The sequence below is a fragment of the Temnothorax nylanderi genome, unplaced genomic scaffold, assembly GCF_030848795.1.
Source record: "Temnothorax nylanderi isolate EJ_2023f unplaced genomic scaffold, tnyl_v1.0 TNYL_tig0518_pilon, whole genome shotgun sequence".
NCBI lineage: Eukaryota > Metazoa > Arthropoda > Insecta > Hymenoptera > Formicidae > Temnothorax > Temnothorax nylanderi.
The window spans coordinates 21653-43141 of NW_027249580.1; the positions used below are offsets into that span (position 1 = coordinate 21653).

At 34.2% G+C, this 21489-nt stretch overlaps 3 protein-coding genes across 3 annotated transcripts; 1 reads left to right on the plus strand and 2 right to left on the minus strand.

The window, feature by feature from the left end:
- Positions 1–1595: 1595 nt before the first annotated feature.
- LOC139783589 (uncharacterized) lies at positions 1596–5264 on the plus strand. The gene is made up of 4 exons (XM_071722750.1): positions 1596–3514; positions 4088–4324; positions 4827–5072; positions 5176–5264. The coding sequence occupies exons 1-4, from the start codon at positions 3316–3318 to the stop codon at positions 5199–5201; spliced, it is 708 nt and encodes a 235-aa protein (XP_071578851.1). The 5' UTR covers positions 1596–3315; the 3' UTR covers positions 5202–5264.
- A 7935-nt stretch (positions 5265–13199) lies between these two features.
- On the minus strand, positions 13200–18541 carry LOC139783581 (uncharacterized). Its single transcript, XM_071722739.1, has 7 exons — positions 18453–18541; positions 17699–18337; positions 17580–17630; positions 17076–17123; positions 16414–16552; positions 14276–14435; positions 13200–13459 (listed from the first exon to the last, which is right to left on the minus strand). The coding sequence occupies exons 1-7, from the start codon at positions 18524–18526 to the stop codon at positions 13200–13202; spliced, it is 1371 nt and encodes a 456-aa protein (XP_071578840.1). The 5' UTR covers positions 18527–18541.
- An 814-nt stretch (positions 18542–19355) lies between these two features.
- On the minus strand, positions 19356–20064 carry LOC139783582 (uncharacterized). The gene is made up of 2 exons (XM_071722740.1): positions 19907–20064; positions 19356–19863 (listed from the first exon to the last, which is right to left on the minus strand). The coding sequence occupies exons 1-2, from the start codon at positions 20062–20064 to the stop codon at positions 19356–19358; spliced, it is 666 nt and encodes a 221-aa protein (XP_071578841.1).
- Positions 20065–21489: the final 1425 nt, after the last annotated feature.

Below are 21489 nucleotides of genomic sequence, written 5' to 3' on the forward strand. Positions count from 1 at the left end.
TTTTTTAACATTTTAACATATTTGACATCTTGTTTATCTGCTCTTATGCATTGTACTCATCCACTTCCAAATGGGAAACTCAAACAAATCCAAAACTTAACCTTTAAAGGATAACCTTTCTGTCCACAACCATAGTTTTCCTTCTTAAATTGAGATTATATAATTTTTCTTTGAAGAATCTGATGACCGATGTTTTCATCCTTTACTTGTATATTTTAATAAAAGTATGTACGATATATGTATATCTGTCGATTATAAAATTGTTGCTTTGTGACCGCTTAAATTGTTTGTCAACCAGATCTTTATTTTCCAGAAATTATTCCATAAATCTTATCACTTGCTTGTTCGCGTTAGATAAGAACGAGATAAAGTGATATTTTACAAAGTCAACTATTTTTGAGTGTTGGCATCAAATCTTAAAATTTGCTTGCCTAAGAAATTAGGAGAGGAAGACTCGCAGCCAAGGTAAGAATTAATATATTTCTTACCAGGATTTTTTGTACCTTTTACCCATAGATGTATATAATAGACTAAGCATTCCCATTAAAGATCTTCCGACAAGATCTTTCCTTTTCTAACATTTAGGTTAGGATACGATTAGAAAAGGAAATCGCCACTGCAAGCATATCTTCTGTCCTTCAAATCTTGCCGGAAGATCTCCAATAGGAATGCTCAGTCTATATTATATACGTCTATGCTTTTATCTCTTTCTAATACACCGTATACATATATTATTTCTGAAATTATATTTTGCAGATTTATTACGCTGCTTTAATTGTGAAATTCCATAATTTTTATATTCATTTCAATTTTGTCCTCTAAAATACTCATACTGCATCATTTAACGGTTGTTGTTAATAAATAGAGAGAGTACAGTTTATAATTAGACTCACATATTAAATACGCATATATATTTCTTAAACGCACATATAACATATAAGTATTATTGCAATGTCTTTAAAGAGAGGTACTAAATGGAAAAGAATTAATGAAAGAGTTAAAAAACATCTTGCAATACTTGAAATAGAGGATGAAGAAACTAATAGTGTTGAAGAACCAATGAGAACAAAATATTCTAAAGAATCTCTTAATTCTGATTTGTTAGAGCACTGCCAGCAACTTAATGAAAATGAAATCCTTGATGATGAATTATTAATAAATGAGGGAGAAACTATAAATTCTAATTGCAGTAATAATGAATTTGACAGCTCATGTTCTTCTATTGAGTATTGTCTATTTGAAGATGATTTTAATGAAGGAAATACTAACGATGATAATAGTGCAGGTTTTTCTATTAGTAATACTTTTAATGTCTTAACAAATTCTACAAAAAAAACGAATCGTAACTTAGCGAGTGATCTTGCCCAGTGGGCTCTTGAATATAGAGTCTCTCACACAGCTTTGAATTCTCTTTTACGTACATTACAAGAATACAATCTTAATGTATGTTCTGATGCTAGGACTTTATTAAAAACTCCAAAAAATACTTCTGTTCTTGAAATGCATGGTGGACAATATTGTTATTTTGGAATTGCCAATAATTTAAAAACTTTGTTTGTAAAAGTACCCGAACTGAAATGGCTACAAGAAATAAATTTGTTTGTTAACATTGACGGGCTACCATTAGCCAATAGTTCATCTATTCAATTTTGGCCGATACTTTGCAAAATAGATCAATCATTTCGTAAACTTGACCCTTTTATTGTTGCTGTATATTGTGGCCAATCTAAACCTCCAGATTTACATGAATATTTGAAAGATTTTATCCAAGAATACAAAAATCTTTGTGATGTTGGCCTAGTTATCGATACAAAACTATACTCAGTTACGGTTTCTGGCTTTATTTGTGATGCACCTGCTCGAGCTTTTGTTAAAGTAATTAAAGGACATAATGGTTTTTATGGTTGCGAAAGGTGCACACAGAAAGGAACACATCCGTTTGGTGCAACAATATTTAATGAAGTTGATGCTGAAATAAGAACAGATGAGAGTTTTTTGCTGCAAACGCAGTTGCAGCACCACAATGGTATTTCTCCTTTAACAGAGATTCAATTTTCTATGGTTACAAAATTTATATTAGATTCAATGCATCTTGTTCATTTAGGAGTTATGAGAAGAATACTCTTACAAATGGTACAAGGAAATAATTATTTTTGTAAATTAGATATAAGGACAATTAATGTCTTAAATAAGAGATTAGAATCATTGCACGAATACATTCCTATAGATTTTGCAAGGAAACCACAATGTTTGAATAAAGTAAAAAGATGGAAAGCTACTGAACTACGCCAATTTCTTTTGTATACCGGACTTTTTGTTCTTAACGGAATTATTTCAGGCAATCGTATCGAACATTTTAAGATTTTTCATGTAGCTATATTTATTCTTTCACATCCAAACTTAGCAGTTCCGTTATGTAATTATGCACAGACTTTACTGATAGAATTTGTTAAGACTATAGATGATTTTTTTGGACCAAGCTCTAAAATTTACAATGTCCATAATCTTGTTTATCTTCCAGATGATGTTAGACATTTTAATAGGCCATTAGATGACATAAGTTCGTTTGATTTTGAAAATTTACTTGGAAAAATAAAAAGATCTCTTCGGAGTGGGAAAAAACCGTTATCACAATTATCACGACGGCTTGGTGAAAGTGCTGTCATTTCTGGGAAAATTTCTAATTGCGAATTAAAGCGTAAACATAAATGTGGGCCACTTGTTGCTGGCATGGAAAGCTCAGTAAATCAGTATAAACAGATAATTATAAACAAATATCATTTTGTGACTTGTCATAGAGCTGACTGTTACGCGTTGTTAAAAAATGGAATTATTGTACAAATTCTCAATATTGTTCTTCATAATTCACAAGAAATACAGTGTACTAATTTCATTTGTAAGCAATTTACAAAATACAGTAATTATTTTACTTATCCTTGTGAATCTCAGAAATTAAAAATATATAGAATGTATAAACTGGAAGACTCATTAAAAATAGTTCATTTATCAGAAATAGAAGCCAAATGTATTGTATTTAAAGATAATATTTCATACATTGCATATCCTCTGTTACATACAGTTACTATATAGATCTAATTGCGATTTTTGTCTTTTCAAAATATAACTTTTTTGTCAATGTGTTATTTGACGGATAAAAATACATACGTACATATCTTTTTTTGAAAATGAGTTATTATTTTTGTACTTTTTGATTATATTGTCTAACATAAATAAAAAGATATTCGCAAGCATTGCAGAAATACTTTGTTTTGACTGTTGAAAGTAATCAATAATTGTAAACATCTTGACATATAGATGCAAAAATACGCGATAGTCGAATTTATTGAAGAAAATAGTGTTGAAATTATCCTTTCTTCTTGGATATGTCCTAATAACAAAACTGCATTATGGCCTAAAAACATAACTTCATCAAGCCTAAAAAGATACCTTAAAAACTGTACTCCACCCAGTGATGATTGGAACTCTGTCAATATAAGAGTTTTGGGACATACAGGTATATACTTTTTATATTTTTACTGCCCTATATATTTTTATATTAAGCTGTTTTATTATCATGATTAGGATATATAAAAGTTAAGTTAAAGTAAAATAATTGATAAATAATTTTTTTTTAAGATTACGCTAATATAAATATTATGTAATAAACTTTTTGTAGAGAATTATGGTAAAGAATATATATGAAATTTTATATAATTTGTTACAACTTTGAATAAACATTGGATATTATGATTATGATGTAGTTTAATTTTCTGAACACAAATTTAACGTTTATTTGGTATTAATTTTATAGAAATTTTAAAGCTTTCTTTCTTCTAACATAACTGTAAAAAAATTATTATATAATTATTAGTATTAATTTTATTTTATAATAAAGTATGTTATACACAAATAAAACATATACCTACATATGTGTTTGTATGTACATGCGTGCGTGCGTGTGTATGTATATGTGTATGTGTGTGTATATGTATATGTGTGTATGTCTTTTATTTATTAATAAGTTTATTTATATTTTTCTTTGGGTTACCTTACCTAATATATCCATTAATAAATTTCTTTTATATAGATAGTCTTGCTCATGCTACTAAAAAAGCATATAAAGCACAAGACACGTCTCACTTGAGCAGTAGTGACTCTGATTTGGAATCACATTGTACATCAAAACGACAGAAAAAATTACCATATCGATTTGCACAAGATGCAAGTACTTCTTCCGATGATGAAAATTTAGCATCAGAAAAGCACATAAATTCAGAAAAACGAACTAAACGTCCTGTTGTTCCATCTTTTCCTGATGTTCAAGGTAAAAATATATCTGAGCATAAAACAAACATGCTATTATAATAATTTCTTGATATTTACACATTTATTATATTATGTATTTGATATTTAATTTTTACCTACAATACATAGCACTTTTGGCAAAAAAATATATTCTTTATATTATATATTTACTGCATTCCTGCATGGAAATAAACTCTATGTTTATATTTGTATTTGTAATTTATTACTTTAATGGTATTTTGTGTTATGAAATAGAACAATTGTAAAAAATAGTCATTTCCAAATTTTTAATAAATTTTTGATTACACAGTTTAATACATTCATTTTTAATAAGAAATTTTAATTGCATTAAATAAAACGTGATAAAGTTATATATTTAATTGATACTGTTAAATTTAATTGATTAATGATACTGTTATATTTTCTATTTACATATATATATAGATTACTGAAACATGCTTTATCAAGCAAAAATATTTTTATCCAAAGTTTTTAAAATTCATAAAATTTTTTTATTATAGATGATTGCGAAATAACAGAATTAAATCAACATAAGAAAAAATTGCAAAGGGATTCTCAAGCTACAAATTGTTCTACTATGTGCAATAACAATAAAAAAATCCAAAGTAAAGAAGTTAACACAAAATTGCAAAGGGATTCTCAAGCTACAAATGGTTCTACTATGTGCAATGACAATGAAAAAATCCAAAGAAGTGAAGAAGTTAACACACAAAAGTCTACAAATATTATTCAGCAAAAGAAAGAAGGTTAGATTCTGTTATAGACTATTCTAGTTTAAGAAGAAACAATACTTTTTTAATTTAGTTATTTTTCTTAATATAAATATAATTTTAATATAATTTTTTCAAGAGTTTTGGGACAGATTTTTAAACTAATTGAAGAAATCAAATTGGAAACAATTGCATCAAAAAAAGAACAGCAAGAAATTAAAGTAAAACTAGATATTCTATTAACACAAAATGACAAGAGTAGCATAAACAAGTTTAGCCACTTACTTCCGATTTCTTCTATGGAGTCTTTTAATGAAATTGATGACTGTTTGGCCAATTCTGAGGAAGACTTTACATCTTTGGTAAGGACATAAAAAAGTAAAATAATAAAGAATGACGAAGAAAAGGTTAATTTTTTTCACAACATTTTTGGAAGAGCATGTTTTATATAATTAGATTACATTTGGTACTGAAGGAATAAATGAGCACAAAATCACAAAATCAGATTATTTTGCACTTTTCTTTATTTTTGTTAATGTAATATTATAAAAAAGCTATATACAAAACGATTTATTTTAGCTTAACAAATATGTTTGTTTTATGTATGTGTGTGTGTAAAACAATTTACTTTAATTTTTAGATAAAATATCTCAAACTTGCTTCTGGAGAAACGGTGAAGGAATTAGTGCCATCAGTAATGAAGTTGCTTTTGAAAAAGGCTGTTTCAATACATTTTAGTGGATGTGGAAAGCAAAAGAAGCGTGATTTTTCTGCAACCAAGGTTGCTGCTGCAGTATTTGGTAAGCTATTTTTGTATTAGTAAAAATTTTTTTGTTTCAAAGTACTGAATAAAAGTACTAACAAAATTAAAAAAATATTTCTTTAAATTATATATATGAGGTGCAATAATTAGATATATATTAAACATGAAAGTCTTCTTTTTTGTTTAAATATATATAGCTATAATATATTAATCAAAGTGTAGTTATATATACGTTGATATATATGTTTATAGCTTACTGTAAGATGTAAGATGTACTTTACTGGATATAATTTTTAAATTTTATAAATTATACTTTTTTATGTTTAGTTTTTAGTACAAAATACATAAATTTTTTATATTACTAAGGACAGGTTGTTCTAACCTGTTGATAAACTAACTAATAGTTAAGTCATATGTCTATCTTTGTCTAATGTGAAGGAAAAAAACATAATTTAACTATTAGTTAGTTTACCAACAGGTTAGAACAACCAGCCCTAAGTAATTAAAAATTAAGTTTGGAATAAAAAAAACTTATATACAGTTTAGTAATAAACTTATTTATATATTTTTTGTTTGTAGAGATTGTTTCGAATAAGATACCAAATACATCAAAAAGCGAAATTCTAAAAAAAATATCGAAGTTTCTTGCTGAGAGTGGAGACAGAGAAGGAGGAAGAAAAAAGAGGGCACAGGAAGAAGATAAGAGAGTGCAAAATCAAGACTAAACTTTCTTTAAAAATGTATAAGAGTATATTATTACTTATTAAGGTTTAATTCATTTATATTCATTATATTCTATATATTTTCAAAACTTATTTTAAAGTAAAATATAATGCCATAAAGGTAATTTATTATTCTATAACTTACATTACATGTAAGTATAAGGTATTTCTTACATTATTAATATTATTTTCTTTTATATAATATATTATTCTTTTATATGAACATGTTTAAAACTTTATACAGAAAACAAGCTCTGAATAAAACTAGAAAGTTATCATAAATTAATATTATTTGTATGCTTATTTTTTGTTTTAAATTGTTTAAAATTAAATAACAGCAGGTTTTACATTTATTTTTAGCCAATAATGAACTCTAATTTATAAATTAATGCATTAACTACTTTTTTAATCAATATTGGCAAAAATTATTTTTTTGTCATGATTTATTAATGTCTCTATTAATATTGATAGAGACATTAGTGTACCATGATAAAAATTAATTTTTGCCAATATATTGAAAAGAAGTCGATGCATTGGCTTATTAATAAAATTCAATATTGGCTAGATAAAGAAAGAAAATTGTTTTTACAATATTGATTCAATATTAGAAATTGATCTGTATCCAATGTAAAAGAATTGGGTACGTATTATTAGCCAATCTTGGTTAAAGATGAAATCAATATGTTGATCCAATATTAGAATTCAATATTGGCTAAAGAAGAAAGAGCGTCTACTTTACGATATTGGACCAATGTGAACAATTAATATTGGACCAATATGAAAAATTGGATACATATTGTTAGCCAATATTGCGCCAATGTATAATGCTACTAGGGTTCCGCAGATTTTTTTTACAGTGGGGAGTAACACAAGTGCTGTCGACGACTCCATCTCTGAAGTGTGCCTAACTAGTGGGATTGACGAAGATTTCACAACAACAGATACTCATACGAAGCAACCAAGTGATAATGAGAGTAGTTTCAGCAATGTTGCGCGTGAAGACTGTGACGAAAAAAGTGATGAATATAAGAGTGATCCTCGATGTGGTAACATCCTCATTCCAAATAAATTACAAGACTTAAGGGTCAGTTGAAGTCTTTTTATTTTTATATGATTAAAAAATTATATAAATATATAAAAAATTACGAGAGTAATATTTGAAATAGCTATCACATTATCTGTATAAGATATGACATCGATTTTCGTTCAGAAGTGCACTTGTGAAACAAAAAATACAATTGGAGCTTACTTCGACTGCCCCTTAAACGCTGAGAACATTTTTGGAGGATAAAAATATTTTAATATTTATATCTGGTAATATATATAGTATAGAGTAGATAATTTTTCTTTCAAATAAAACGTATTCATGACAAATTAAATAGTATAGTCAATAACAACACGGAATAGCAGGAATATATCGATTGCTCAGTAATTTCCGTATGATTTTGTTTATAACATATAATTTTTTTTAATTAACGAAAAACTTCATATTTTATGTTACATACAGTTTGTGTCAAAAGTAGATAGCGCTCTGAGACATAAAATTTTTCGCCAAAAGTATGGCTCTATGCTGAATGAATTAACTTCATATAAAATTATTTTTATTATTCAGAGAGCTTATAACTAAATAAGTCATTCTTACCATTCATGATAACAGACATTTTTGAAAGAATACTTACATATTTTTTCCTATGCCAGTGTTACGTCCGGCGGTTTAATAACACATAAACGCTACGGAATATATATATATATATTTGTGAAAATAGAAACCAGGGCCTTATATCTCTCGTATGATTCGTATTGAGAGGCTTTGCAGTCAAATTTGCCGAATGAAAAGAATTTCTCGTACGATTACAAAATAGTACAATTACGATTCTACGTCAATGAATTAAGGAAATGTTTGGGTTTGGTGTCCGAAAACAAATAGGAATGGTAAGCGCGAATGCATCGATTATTGATAACAGAAAATGTTACGTCCGACGAAGGGGCGTATTTATATAGAACATGAGTAAGACGATATAGCTCCCTGGATACACAGTCAGATACACAAAACAATTGAGGGCGAAAACTGACGGTTGAGTGGTGCGAAATTATATATTTAACACAATTTCAAAGTTCACATGCAGCGTCGAAATTGCTAATGCAATAGATAAACGATAAAGAGATTAAAACATAGTTGTTCATTAAGCAAGAGTTACTTCCCGCTGTTACAATAAAATCGCAGGAAACGAACGGTGAAGCATTGAGACGGTTGTTACATTCGTCGCGGGACGCGATAGCGGTGATACAGCGCTGCCCGGGCCGAGCGGAAGAACAGGCGGGCGCTTTTGCGACGGTATAATGGAGAGTGGCACGAGATCGCGACTTACGAGGTTTCGTTTCCTTGAAAGCCTGATCGAAGGTCGCCGTTGTTGCCAAATAGAACTGCTACCTTGCGAGTGGCAGTGATACGCACTTTCAGGCTGGTTACTTGAAGATCTCGTGGCACTCTCACTGACTCTAATTTGAAATGTACTCTAAGCTTTACTCTAATTTGAAATGTACTCTAAACTTTACTCTAATTTGAAATGTACTCTAAACTTTACTCTAATTTGAATGTACTCTAAATTTGTGAGAAGGAAAAATGGCGTGAAGTTAACCGTAGAAAGATTCGCGGCACATAAAAGCACCCGCGTCTCGAGGCAGGGTCTTATATTGCTGAGCGCGGTGTGGTACGGGGGTAGGGGAAGGGCCCACGGGCCGCGCGTACTAAGTGCAAGCGTCGCTCGGTACGCAAGTCCTCCCTTGCTTCCTATTGTTATTAACTACGGATAAATTTGAATAGGCAACTTAATTACTATGCAGGGTTGTTTCTACTTCAATCTAGCCTATGATCCTAGAATTCGAGATAGTCTCTAGCGCGGGAGAAGGCGAGCGGTCAGCGTCGGCGCGGTCACTGTTGTTGCTGATGCACCCCTGTCACTATTTGTGATATTAATTCGCGATCGATTCCAAATTTCTTTCCTGTGATTCAAAAAGAGTTTTGTAATTAATTATTTCTAGCGGTTAGAAGCGAGGCGTATTCGCCGTGCGAAGGTGCTGATGACAGCATCCGTATCGAGATAACCGGCTCGGTGAGCGTGAGAGCGTCTGGCTCTCCGCGCGCCTTCTCGGAACTGCTGACAGTATGCATTCCTTAACATTATTATTAATCTATTGCCAAGCCGTTACAAAAGTTATTAGCTATTGTCCCTTTGTATTTTAAATCGTATCTACGCGGGTTGCGGGCTGCATCCAGCTCACATAACCGATCAGTGTAATTGTTTATTACAACTATCCCTGCGACGGTGTGATAATCGTGTGTGTGTTGTCGGGTGTGTGTGGAGTGATCTATTATGCTGTCATACGTATAAGAAGCCATCATTAATGTTACACCGATTATAAATGAAAATAGTGAGAAGTTAACGGAATTCGCGGGGTAAGTTCTAGGCGCGTGATTTGAAATTGCATAGCCAATATCCCTTAGGTGAAATTTGTCAATCTATGTACATGCGATGCGTGTGCCGAACCTTAAACTGCGATAGCGTCGTATACGTGTGATAGCTCCTTTACTTCATGGCTGTATTGTCGTGAGGCGGCTGGCTCAGAGTTACGCCCGTTAATCTACGCTAATAAGGATTAATCAATCTACAGCTACGTAGCGAAGGCAGAACATAAAATAGCGAACTGCGAGTGTACGCGCGCGCGTAGGCAAGCGCGTAGTGCAATAATAAGCAACAATACTAGGAAACGAACGCGTTCGGTGGGCTCGAATGGGTTGTCGCTAACAATATTTAAATGTGTCGTTACTCCTCGCGATCTGACTGGGTTAATTCGTTTTGCGTTATGTACGACGTAAAATATAAGGAATGAAGATGTACTGTACGCGTTGAGAGGATGGTGCTGAATAGGCAAGATAACAGGCAGTCCGATAACGCTCGCCGCGCGGGACCAGCGAACGCTACAGGAGTTATATCTGTCATCATTTAGTTCTAACAATTTAAAATATTGCCGACCGAAGTCACGTTCTCCCTATTACTGGTTTAGTATTGTCGCGAAATAGGATAAGCAATTATTAATAATATTTTTAATAACTAAGGTGTACAATGAGGCAACTAACAATAAGACGCACGGTACGGGAGAGAATTAACGCATGGGCGCCCAAAAAGGAAAAAAGAAAAAAAAAAGTGTATCGGCGGACGTCACACCAGGTTCTCAGCACTTGAATCTCTTCCATTACTTTTCATTCTTTTTATATTTATGGCAAAAAACCGCGAGCCTCGCTCAGTTTTCTCCGTCTACCTTATCTACCTATTTCTACCTATTACGTGCCTATGTCTTATGAAAGTAGATAACGTAATGTCGAACATTCCAATTGAAAAATTATAACATTTTACAACAGTTTATATCTAATCGTAATTAGTGATCATTGCTTTTAAACAGTAACATTGTACATTGGGTGAGATTACGTGTCAATAGCTTGTTGGAAATTGTAATAATTTTTCCCTATAGAGGTGAGAAATTACGTTATCACTTCTGAAATCTCTTAACCAATGACTCAAGGTATCTTAATGTAGGTTTTTCACTGCAATATAGTAAATGAAAATTTTATATTATAAAAGATATAAAAGTGTCATAATAAAAGAGTGGTTAACAGGTTCACACGTATTACATGTTGCTAAAATCTTTATTTTGTCCTTTCTTTTTGGCATTGTCCTTAATCTGTTATAGATATCAATTACACTCAAATCTCAGAAGAATTAGATTTACTTCAACAATTCGAGGAATTCAACGATGGTACAATTTGTGAAGATGAAGGACTGAAATACGTTGCTGGATACGTAGCATTCAAATTTAGAAATAAATATCCATCTTTGGGGACGTGTACTGCAATGTCCACGAACACCGAGGATGATTGGATTAGCTACATATCTAGAGGACGACTTATTACTCCTTCAGCGTCTTTACTGAACGTTGCCAACGTAATGAATGTGGAATTTGAAAAATTTCACGGAGCAGGAACATTGCAGAAAGGCCCTTGGATTTTTAAAACTGTTACTGAGAAAGTATTAAAACGAATGATGGAAAAAGATATTCCTAGTGAAGTTGTGTCTTGTTTAGTACGGACGCGAACATACATAAGAATGAGGATACTGAACAAAAATACTTCCGCAGAAAGCTCTAAATTAAAAACAAATAAGAAACTGTCGATATTCACAAACAAAAAAGTTTATAAATTTTAAATTTATTTGCATTGCAAAATAGTCGTTATAACTGTGATATGTGATGTTACAGATTGCCGTTTCTCGATACTTACGGGTAAACGTTTTATATATGCGTTAAATTTTTACTTTTTTAATCGTTTCGTTACTTTCGTTTTAAGCTCGAAATGTTATCCGTTTCATTGTAATATGATAGCATTTATATTACAATTTAATTCATGTTCTTGTAATATGTCCTTGTCATTCGTTTCGTTACTTTCATTTTATGTTCTAAATTTTATTCGTTTCATTGTAATATGATGTGATTTACATTACAATTAATTAAAATAATAATATTTAATAAATAATATTTTCACAAACTGTAATGGTATGTCATTTTATATTAATTAATTTTACAATCTACTTTTCAGAGAATAAGAAGTGACAAAATTAGCGAAAAGCGATAAATAATCCATTTCTTAATATGCAACAATTTTGCGACACCATTTTTCAAACTTTTAGTGCAAGATGTAACAAACAGTATGAATCGAAATTATTTCACCATTAACATGCCGTGTAATTCATTTCTTCTTTCTATATTTTTTAATTTTCTATTGTAATTTTAAAAAATAATTATCCAGATAGCCAAATGAGAGCAACGTGTTGTCATTTTGCTGTCACTTATTCCGCATTCAATTTCACCAAACTAAAGCCAAGGTGTTTCCACAAACTGACTGTTGTTCTGACATCATGTAAAGTCTTAATTAGAATTCAACAAACTGATGGCAAGTTGTCGTCATGCATGCGCTACGTTCAACGAACGGTGTTTGATATCATAATGATGGCAAGTCGTTGTCATGCATGACATCTGCACGTGAGATTATATTGACGGCAACTTGACTACTTTGCAATTAGCATTTTGTCGTCATCCATATGTCATCTGCGACAACATATAGTTACAACATATTGACAGCAGGACGACGGCATGCATGATTAATCATGAATGCTACAAATATGCTGACATAATATGAAGTACGCATGCTGTATAACTTGATTTTTAATACATTCTCAGCTAACACAAGACCGAAAAGTTGACCCAATAATAATAGTCAATTTTTAAATGGTTAACGTCTCACTTTTTTCACAACTTAGTGATGATTTACGTCTATAAGTTGACTATATATATTATTGGGTTAACTTTTTAGTCTTGTGTTAGCTGCGAATGTTTCAAAAATCATTTTATACAGCATTGTAGAGAAGTTATCACAAAAAATTATACGTACTTTTTCGTAAGGGTGGGTTCCGATTTTAGGTGGAAGTACTGAAAATGTCGATCACACACTTAAACAAATTCAATATTAAATTACTATTTATTTCGTAATATTATATAATAAACTTTTTATATATAATTAACATTATATATAAACTTTCAAGAAAAAGAATTAGATTTTTATAATCATTAAATGTCATTCATTACACTGGCATCATCCGCTTGTTCATCGTCTTCGTTTTCTTGTAGTACCTCCTCGCGTTCGCGTCGATCGCCATTTAAATTGACGTCGGCTGTTTGGCGATTTCGAGCACGTATACCAGGATTCCGAACATTTGCCCGTCGAACGACGTTCCGAGTACGTTGCTTTCCAAAGCGTACGCCTTCAGAAACTTCTTTAAAAAAATCATCACGGTTAGGAGGCGGTTGAAAACTCACAGCAATGGCATCTGAAATAAAAAACAAACACGCTTAAATGTACAATTTCTCACGTAGAGAAAGCTTTAAATATATCAAATTTATAACGATTTTTAAAATGTCTATGCTATTCGGAAATTGACAATATTTGATTTATGGCAATTTTTATTAATCCTTTACGCGGCAAGCTTAAATTAGCTATGAGTGCCAATTTTGGGAAGAAAAAAATGTCACCAATGGAGTCAGAAATTTGTATTCCCGGGTTTTCAAGATTACTGAATCCGAATTTGAAGTCGAAATTACAAAATACAAAATGGCGAATCCATTATGGCCGATTAAATTTCGAAAACAAAGAAATATTTAATTAATTTTTCTTTTAATAGTATATTATACACGTGTACAAGTTTTTTCAGAGCTAAAATTTATTTTTCGTAATTCAGTCTGTCATATTGGATCTGCCATTTTTAATTTTGCAATGTCGACTTCAAATTTATATTCATCGACCTCAAAACCCCAAGGTATCATTGGTAGTAAAAAATGTACCCTAAACCTATTTTTTTACACTACCTGCAATATATGGCGGGCTTGCCGTATAAAGAGAATTAATCTGTTGTCTTTAAATATTTTATATAAACATTAGGGGGGGTAATCTCTATACTAATTTTTTTTACACTATAACACATGCGTATATTTTAAAAAATGGTCAGGACCTATTTCGAATACATTCACAGATAGGAATTTTGCATTATTATTGGATATTCGACAGGCTGCAGATTTTAAGTAAGCTATAATGCTGTATAAACAAACAATTAATAATAAAATTCGTCTCACCGAATTCATTAACTCACCGTAAATGGCTTTGATAATTTTCGTATCGAACAATGGGCGGTTTCCACGCTCTCCCCAGACCGAGTAGTGGCGAATCGTGACGTCTGATATTGACTCCTTCAAACAGAAGACGACGGCTTCGTGGACACTTCTTCCCCCAAGAAATACAAAATAATCGACCTGTAATCGACATTAATTGAATACATTATGTTATTGCATTTTTTATATTATTTTATATTGGCTTAATTCTAGCAGACAAGAATGGATTAAAATTAATAGGCCTTTTAAATCAATGTCAATGTATTTAAATTCACTTATATTATTTCTAAACCTAGAGTGAAATTAATTGATATTTTACTGAATGCAAAACTGAATTCTATTCTATTAATGTTTATGCATATTAAGTCTCCGTGTAAAAAATGCTAATACCGATAAAAAATGCTGTAAATGTAATTTTTTTAAACGTTAAGGCTTCTGAGTATTCGCCGCGGACATATTTAAAATGTGACGTGATAAGCGAGAAACGCTAGACTTGTCAAAGTTTGTTGCGTGCCATTTGTAAATAAAGAGAATTTGGATAAAACAAAATAAATAATGAGATCGCTTTAACGCACTTGTAAAAATGGACTTTAACTATCCTTTCCCCCTCTGACAGTCAATAAGTAGTCGTAAAAGGCACGTGAAATGAAGCCTATATAGGCGATCTCATTATTTTTTGTTTTATCCAAATTCTCTTTATTTACAGATGTTACGCAAAAAACTTCGACGTGTCTATCGTGTCATTTCTCGCTTATAACGTCACGTTTTCAATATGTCCGCGGCGAATATTCAGGAGCCTTAAAGAACTATGTATACATTCGTATATTGAATTTATACTTCAATTGGTTAAAATGATAATATAAATTTCTAAAGATGAGTCTCAACAAATACCGTTTCGTCACGACGTTTACCTGCGTCTTAGACTATTCGGGTATCTAACTTACTTGAAATTTCATGGAATTTTCATACATCATAAAAAAATAAAAATAATCACATATACCTTGCAGTAAGGGGATACTAGGGACACAATTTTTCCACGTGCATTTTTCCTATTGCTATATCTTTTTGATATTTTAATGAAAAATGAAAAGTGCTTAGAATACATATATTAATAATGGCTTATAACAATATCTGACGCACAAAATTCCAATTGTTGTATTAAAAACTGTTCAAAGAAATTCTTTCGATGGACGTCAATACTTATACAGGCTCGAATTTTTTCACGGATAAGCGCTAGGGTAGAGCGAAAAACACGAAAATTCTGCAATCGATATGAAGTAATATCTTCTGTCCACGCAAAAAGAATGAAATTTAACATTGTATTTAATCGGGAAAAACACCTTTTTTCAATAAATCACAGAGTAAAATACACCTTGTTATGTCAAACATACATTTCTTTTTTGGTTGAGTTATTATAAATTTTTTTAATCTATCATTTTTCAACATTTTTCAAAGAACATCAAACTGTCTTAAAAAATCCCGTTCTTTTTTATATAGCATAGGTACGTTTCGAGGAAATTTAATTTCCCCGGTTCTTTGTATTTCGAATGAGCACCGATTGAATCTAAAGAGTTAATTTGGCGATTTATTCATCGTACTTAGAACAAGGAAATTTTTGTACCAGTGTCATTTTTTTATTTTTTGTCGCCAAATTGACTTTTTGGGCTTAAACGATGCTCAAATTTCATAAATACAAAATTTTATAATTTTGATGTGAGTTATAAGAAATTTCGTACCAATGATTTCAAAAATAATATAAATATCTAATATATATGATATACTTTTTAAAATTTAAAGTTAAATTTAAAACAATTCACTCACTTTTTTATTCATTTGAACTGAAACACGATATTTCCTATTCGTGATTTTGCATTCGTATAAAACCGCGAATTTAGCAACATAAAAATAAACCCAGCAAACACCAAGTTACATGTAACGTACCTGTTGTAATTTCCCACTCAATAATATAATTGTAATATAACACACGTGTTATATTACAATTATATTGTTGAGTGGAAAATTACAACTAACAGGTACATTACATGTAACTTGGTGTTTACTGGGAATCCATTTTCGTTTCCTATGCACTTTTCATTTCTTATGTATCCGTAATACTCACAGCAGCTTCGTACTCTTCGTCATTAACATTTTCGAACGCTACCACCTCTTCCACAGACGACAGAGGAAACGACGTAGGTTTTGTAGGCATTACGTTTATCCGCTTCCGTAACAACTTATCCAATTTCCTGTTGATAACTCTGAAAATGAAAATATTTGAAAATGAAATATTGTGCTTTATACGATCTCGTGTGATCAGTTTTGTGACCAGTTAATTACTGACAGGGACTATCTTACTTTGTCCAAACTTTTATACGGAAAAGTATTACATATTCCTGTAGCTTACCTCGAGAGTTTTCCAAAACACTATAATTAAATAATTTTTCCTTAAGTACTTTTCGAGTTATGAGGCTTGAACGTTACAGTTACACATTTTGTAGAACCGATTACTCGAATTCTAGTGCACGGTGGGAGTAAATATTTAGCAAAATTCCATTTTGAAATATAGCTAATCCACTGGTAATAATCGCTTTTTATTTCAACTTGGACAAAGTAAGATAGTCCCTTAGAGTTCTTTTGGAGAAAAAGTTTTTGCACTTATCGCACTTCTACGCGTACATACATGTTCCATATTCACGAATATATCACGTATAACGTAAAAATGCAGTGAGGAGAGTTGATCCGCTCAAAAGAAAGAATTTTGTAAGAAAGACATTTACTTACTGCAAATCATCTTTGGTTGGTATCTTTTCGGATATCTCCAGTAAAGTTCTAAAAATACCAAATTATGAAGTTACTATATACTCACAGAAAATGAAAAGTACTTAATTTTTAGAAACATGACATCACTGCGGAATCCGACAGTTTGGAAAATTAAACTTTTACTGATGTTATATTAAATAACTGTCATACAAAAAATTACTGATTTTCATTATTTTCTGTAAATTTCATTAATTTTCTTATATAATAAACGTTGCTTCTAAAATCTGAAAATCTGTAACATTTTAAATTCCACACAGTACCGAATGTCAAATTTGAAATCTGCAATATTCTAGCGATGATATCAAAGACATTTTGACAGCAGATCAACGCCTTATGTCCGATATTTTGCAATGTTCTGGTGACATTCTGATGTCATTCAGTGCTGTGCGGGTTATATATGACAGTAATCTGATATTACACAAAATGAAATGCAATTGCAATTATACAAAAGACGATTCGATTTACTTATTGTACTCTTCCCTTGTGACGAAGTTGTCGATCTTCTCTCGCAATGTCCTGAAACAATAATTTTGAATGATAAAGTTATTCTTAAGACATTAACAAGCATCTTTTCTAACACGTACTGCATTTCATCGTCTCGCGTGGTACGGCTAGGGTTACACCCGTATTGAGGAATGTCTCTCAGCATTGATTGACGAGTATTTTCAGGTCCTTCCCGCAAACCCGTATATAATTGGTCTCGAAAATCGACGATTGTCGCAGCGGAGCGAGACATTGTGGTGCACGGTGCCGATGGTGCTGCGTACTGACGTTGCTCAATAAGCTCATTTCCGCAAAGCATCGCGTTGTCGTAGCGTGGCCGTGTGAACTTTTCGAAAGGCTGATAACAGTTCGACTTGGAGACGTCAATGTTACAAGCGCTTCCGGATATGTACGGGTCTGCAGATCCTGTTGAGCGCGCCGATGGCACTAGCGGCAATAGCGGCGTGTACGTTTTTTCCGTGGCGTTTTCGGGTGTGACGGGGCCTGTAGTATTCGCTACGACTGGTTTCAATGGCGCTAATCCGAACACTTGACTAGCACTCAGGTGATTCAGAGTGGTATTTTCGGTACTTAGGTTTCTCCGTAAGTCATTGATATGTTCTTCAATGTCTTTCTCATTTTCCTTATTGTCAGTAGTAGTCTTCTTCCCAGTCTCCGGCTCAGATGATGTTGTAACGTATTTTTTTGGTTTTTTGATGATACGCAATGGATGACCTTCCCTGCAATTTGAATCACTACTATAATTAAATAGTTTTTGAAATATCTCACAGTTTCGAATCTTTTTGGCAGCAATATATAAATGTATAAGTTTATAAGTAAATACGTCGTGTTTACCGGTTTGACTGTCTCGTACGCCTTTGGACAATGCCACTTTGTCGCTTAAACGATGAAACGATTCCAGCATTCATCCTGCGCAAGCATTATTTTTTAAATTAGTTGCAGTGTTATTGGTTATTAAAAATGTTTAATTATGATGGTATGCAGAGATTTTGTCATGCTGTATTACATAACATTTTTACATAACATTTTATACTATATAAATACACATATAACTGTACAAAATTGTGTTCTTATCAGATAACATGCAATATGGTATTGTTCGCGAAATCGCTGATAATTCCCGGCGATGGAAGCGGGATGAGAAGGACGCGCGTGGAGGGTGTTAACGAATTAATCCTTTATTTTTTGTGTAACTCAGACCACAGTCTGAGCCGTCTTTAATACGTCAAAAAGATACAATCTGACCTGAGAATCCGTGAGCGGTGTAGAATTGAGAAGTCTGTGAATGTTTGAAGATGAGCAAGATCAATTATATTAATTGTCTTGGTGTGGTGAGTGACCCGTGAGCCGGTGAGACACGTGGCGGTCGGCACTCGCGCACGTGTGAGCCTGAGTAGTCGTGTTGATGCACCAGAGTTGATGAGCGGTCTCTTCACACGTTAGTAAAGCTTCTCGGCAGCTTCAATCACTGCAATGGGCACTGTAATACAGTTCTACTAGCGAAACGCACAGCGTAGTCGTCGTACGTCTGATCACAGCGCGGACATGTTTTCACACTGGCGCGAGGGAGAAGTTCGCGATGAGCGCGCCCGTGCTTGCGCAAGCTGCCGCGTTGATCCGGCCTGTCGATACCCGATCGATGCTGCCATCTGATGAGATGGCGCAACGTGATAACGGAATCTCGAACATTCCGCCCGCCATCAGCAACCTTGTTGATGATTCCTTACTCTTGATCCTTTATCCTGATGAAATGGGTAACATGGCAAGCTTGGCAATTGGCCGGGTGAGCGTCGTGGTGGCCGTCTTGAGGGTAACCACCCTAGTAAGTCCATCCTTTCCGGGGTGCAAAGCCGTTACTCTGGCGAGTGGCCATTTGCACGGTGGAGAGCGTTCCTCGGTGATCAGTACGATAGAGCCCACCTTAATGTTGTTGTTAGGATGATGCCACTTGGATATTGCCTGCTGGCGTTGCAGATAATGCGCCGACCATTGCGCCCAAAATTGTTGAACATGCTGCTGGATGAGCTGCCACCGAGACAGTCGCGAGGTTGCCAGGTCGATCAGAGATGGCTCGGGTATGGTAGTGAGTGGACCTCCAATGAGAAAATGACCTGGGGTGAGCGCTGAGACGTCTTCAGGGTCGTCGCTCAACGGTTCCAAAGGCCTTGAGTTGAGAATGGCTTCTATTTGCGTAAGCAACGTTGTTAGTTCTTCCGTCGTGAGTAGAGTCTCCCCGATGGTCCGTCTCAAATGAAACTTCACGGACTTTACAACCGCCTCCCACTTGCCCCCCCATGTGTGGAGCACCTGGTGGGTTGAACTCCCATCTTATGCCGTCAAGTTGCAACACTTGAGCAATCCGTTGATGTTCTTGAGCGCCTTGGACGAACATTTTCTTGAGCGCGGCGTCTGCTCCAATGAAAGTTGTCCCGCAGTCCGAGTACATGGTCTGAGCAATTCCCCTTCTCGCTGCAAATCTTCGGAAGGCTGCTATGAATCCTTCTGATCAGTAGTCACTGACTACTTCGAGGTGAATTGCGGAGGTGGAAAAGCAGACGAACACACAGATCCATCCCTTGTAGGTTTTCGCACCTCGTCCCTTCCATGTCTTGATGGTGAGCGGTCCGGCATAGTCGACTCCTGTATGAGCAAACGGACGTGACGGCGTAACCCGAGAGAGAGGTAGTTGGCCCATCAGTTGATGAGCACGGATCCCCCTCTGCCGAGCACACACGACACACCGTAAGATATGAGACTTCACCGGAGCCCGTCCGCCGATGATCCAATATTGTTGCCTGACATGAGCCAATGTCAGCTGTGTTCCTCCATGTAGAGTACGCAAATGGGCGTGGGCGATGATTAAAGTTGAAAACCGTGAGTGGCGAGGTAAAATCGCCTGATGTTTGTTGTCTTGAGCTAGTGCTGATTGGTTGAGGCGGCCGCCAACTCGGATAACCCCTTGAGCGTCTATGTACGCAGTCAATCGACTGAATGCGTGAGTAGGTGGTAGTCTCGAATTGGCCGTGAGCATCTTGATCTCATGCGTGAAGTATGCCGCTTGAGTAGCCTTGATCCAGAATAGTCTGGCCTTCTCCAAAGCTGAGTTCAAGTCCAGTGACTTGGCTCGGCGCTTTCTCAAGAGAGAGATAAACCTGAAACAGAGAGCTGTTACTTTCAATAATTTATTGAGGGTTGAGTACCTATATATGAGGTCCCAGTGGTATTCCGACTGAGATGCCGCTGCATGTAGCGCAATGCCAGGACGGGCCTCACTGCAGCTCAACTCGTCCGACAGCGCGGGTTGTGATGGCCATGCTTCAGGTGTGAGTATCCACGGTGGTCCCGTCCACCATAATGAGTGGCTTTGAAGTTGAGAAGTAGTCAATCCTCGTGATGCGCAATCGGCTGGATTGGATGTACCAGGTACGTATCTCCAGTGTGCTTTTGCAGTGAGATCTTGAATCTGAGAAACTCGGTTTCTCACAAAATCCTTCCAGCGCGATGCATGAGATTTGATCCACGTGAGTGTCACAACAGAGTCCGTCCACAGGTGAATTGCTGTAACGTTCAACTTCAAGGTGGCTTGAACGTATCGCATGAGCCTTGAGAGCAGCAGTGCTGCGGAGAGTTCTAGTCTCGGGATGGTGAGCCGTTTGAGCGGTGCTACCTTAGTTTTCGAGCACACCAATGAAATCGTGGCGTCGTTTGAGCTGCGGACGGTGATATATACGACTGCAGCCATTGCTAGTTGAGAAACATCAGAAAAGCTGTGAAATTCCACTGACGAGGTACTCCATGTGTTATACCATCGAGGTATTGAGATTCTGCTTAAGCTGGTGAGTTCTTTTCTGATGGTGAGCCACCGTGATGA

Excerpts from the sequence above, each read along its gene's own strand:
- LOC139783582 (XM_071722740.1), bottom strand. The coding sequence starts at position 20,064 with ATGTACTCGGACTGCGGGACAACTTTCATTGGAGCAGACGCCGCGCTC. Across the intron at positions 19,864-19,906 it reads GGTGCTCCACACATGGGGGG|ACGGACCATCGGGGAGACTC; the intron begins GCAAGTGGGAGG and ends GTTTCATTTGAG.
- LOC139783581 (XM_071722739.1), bottom strand. The coding sequence starts at position 18,526 with ATGAATGCTGGAATCGTTTCATCGTTTAAGCGACAAAGTGGCATTGTC. Across the intron at positions 17,124-17,579 it reads ACAAGGGAAGAGTACAATAA|AACTTTACTGGAGATATCCG; the intron begins GTAAATCGAATC and ends TGGTATTTTTAG. Across the intron at positions 16,553-17,075 it reads CCAACCAAAGATGATTTGCA|AGTTATCAACAGGAAATTGG; the intron begins GTAAGTAAATGT and ends TTTCATTTTCAG.
- LOC139783589 (XM_071722750.1), top strand. The coding sequence starts at position 3,316 with ATGCAAAAATACGCGATAGTCGAATTTATTGAAGAAAATAGTGTTGAA. Across the intron at positions 3,515-4,087 it reads AAGAGTTTTGGGACATACAG|ATAGTCTTGCTCATGCTACT; the intron begins GTATATACTTTT and ends TCTTTTATATAG. Across the intron at positions 4,325-4,826 it reads ATCTTTTCCTGATGTTCAAG|ATGATTGCGAAATAACAGAA; the intron begins GTAAAAATATAT and ends TTTTTATTATAG.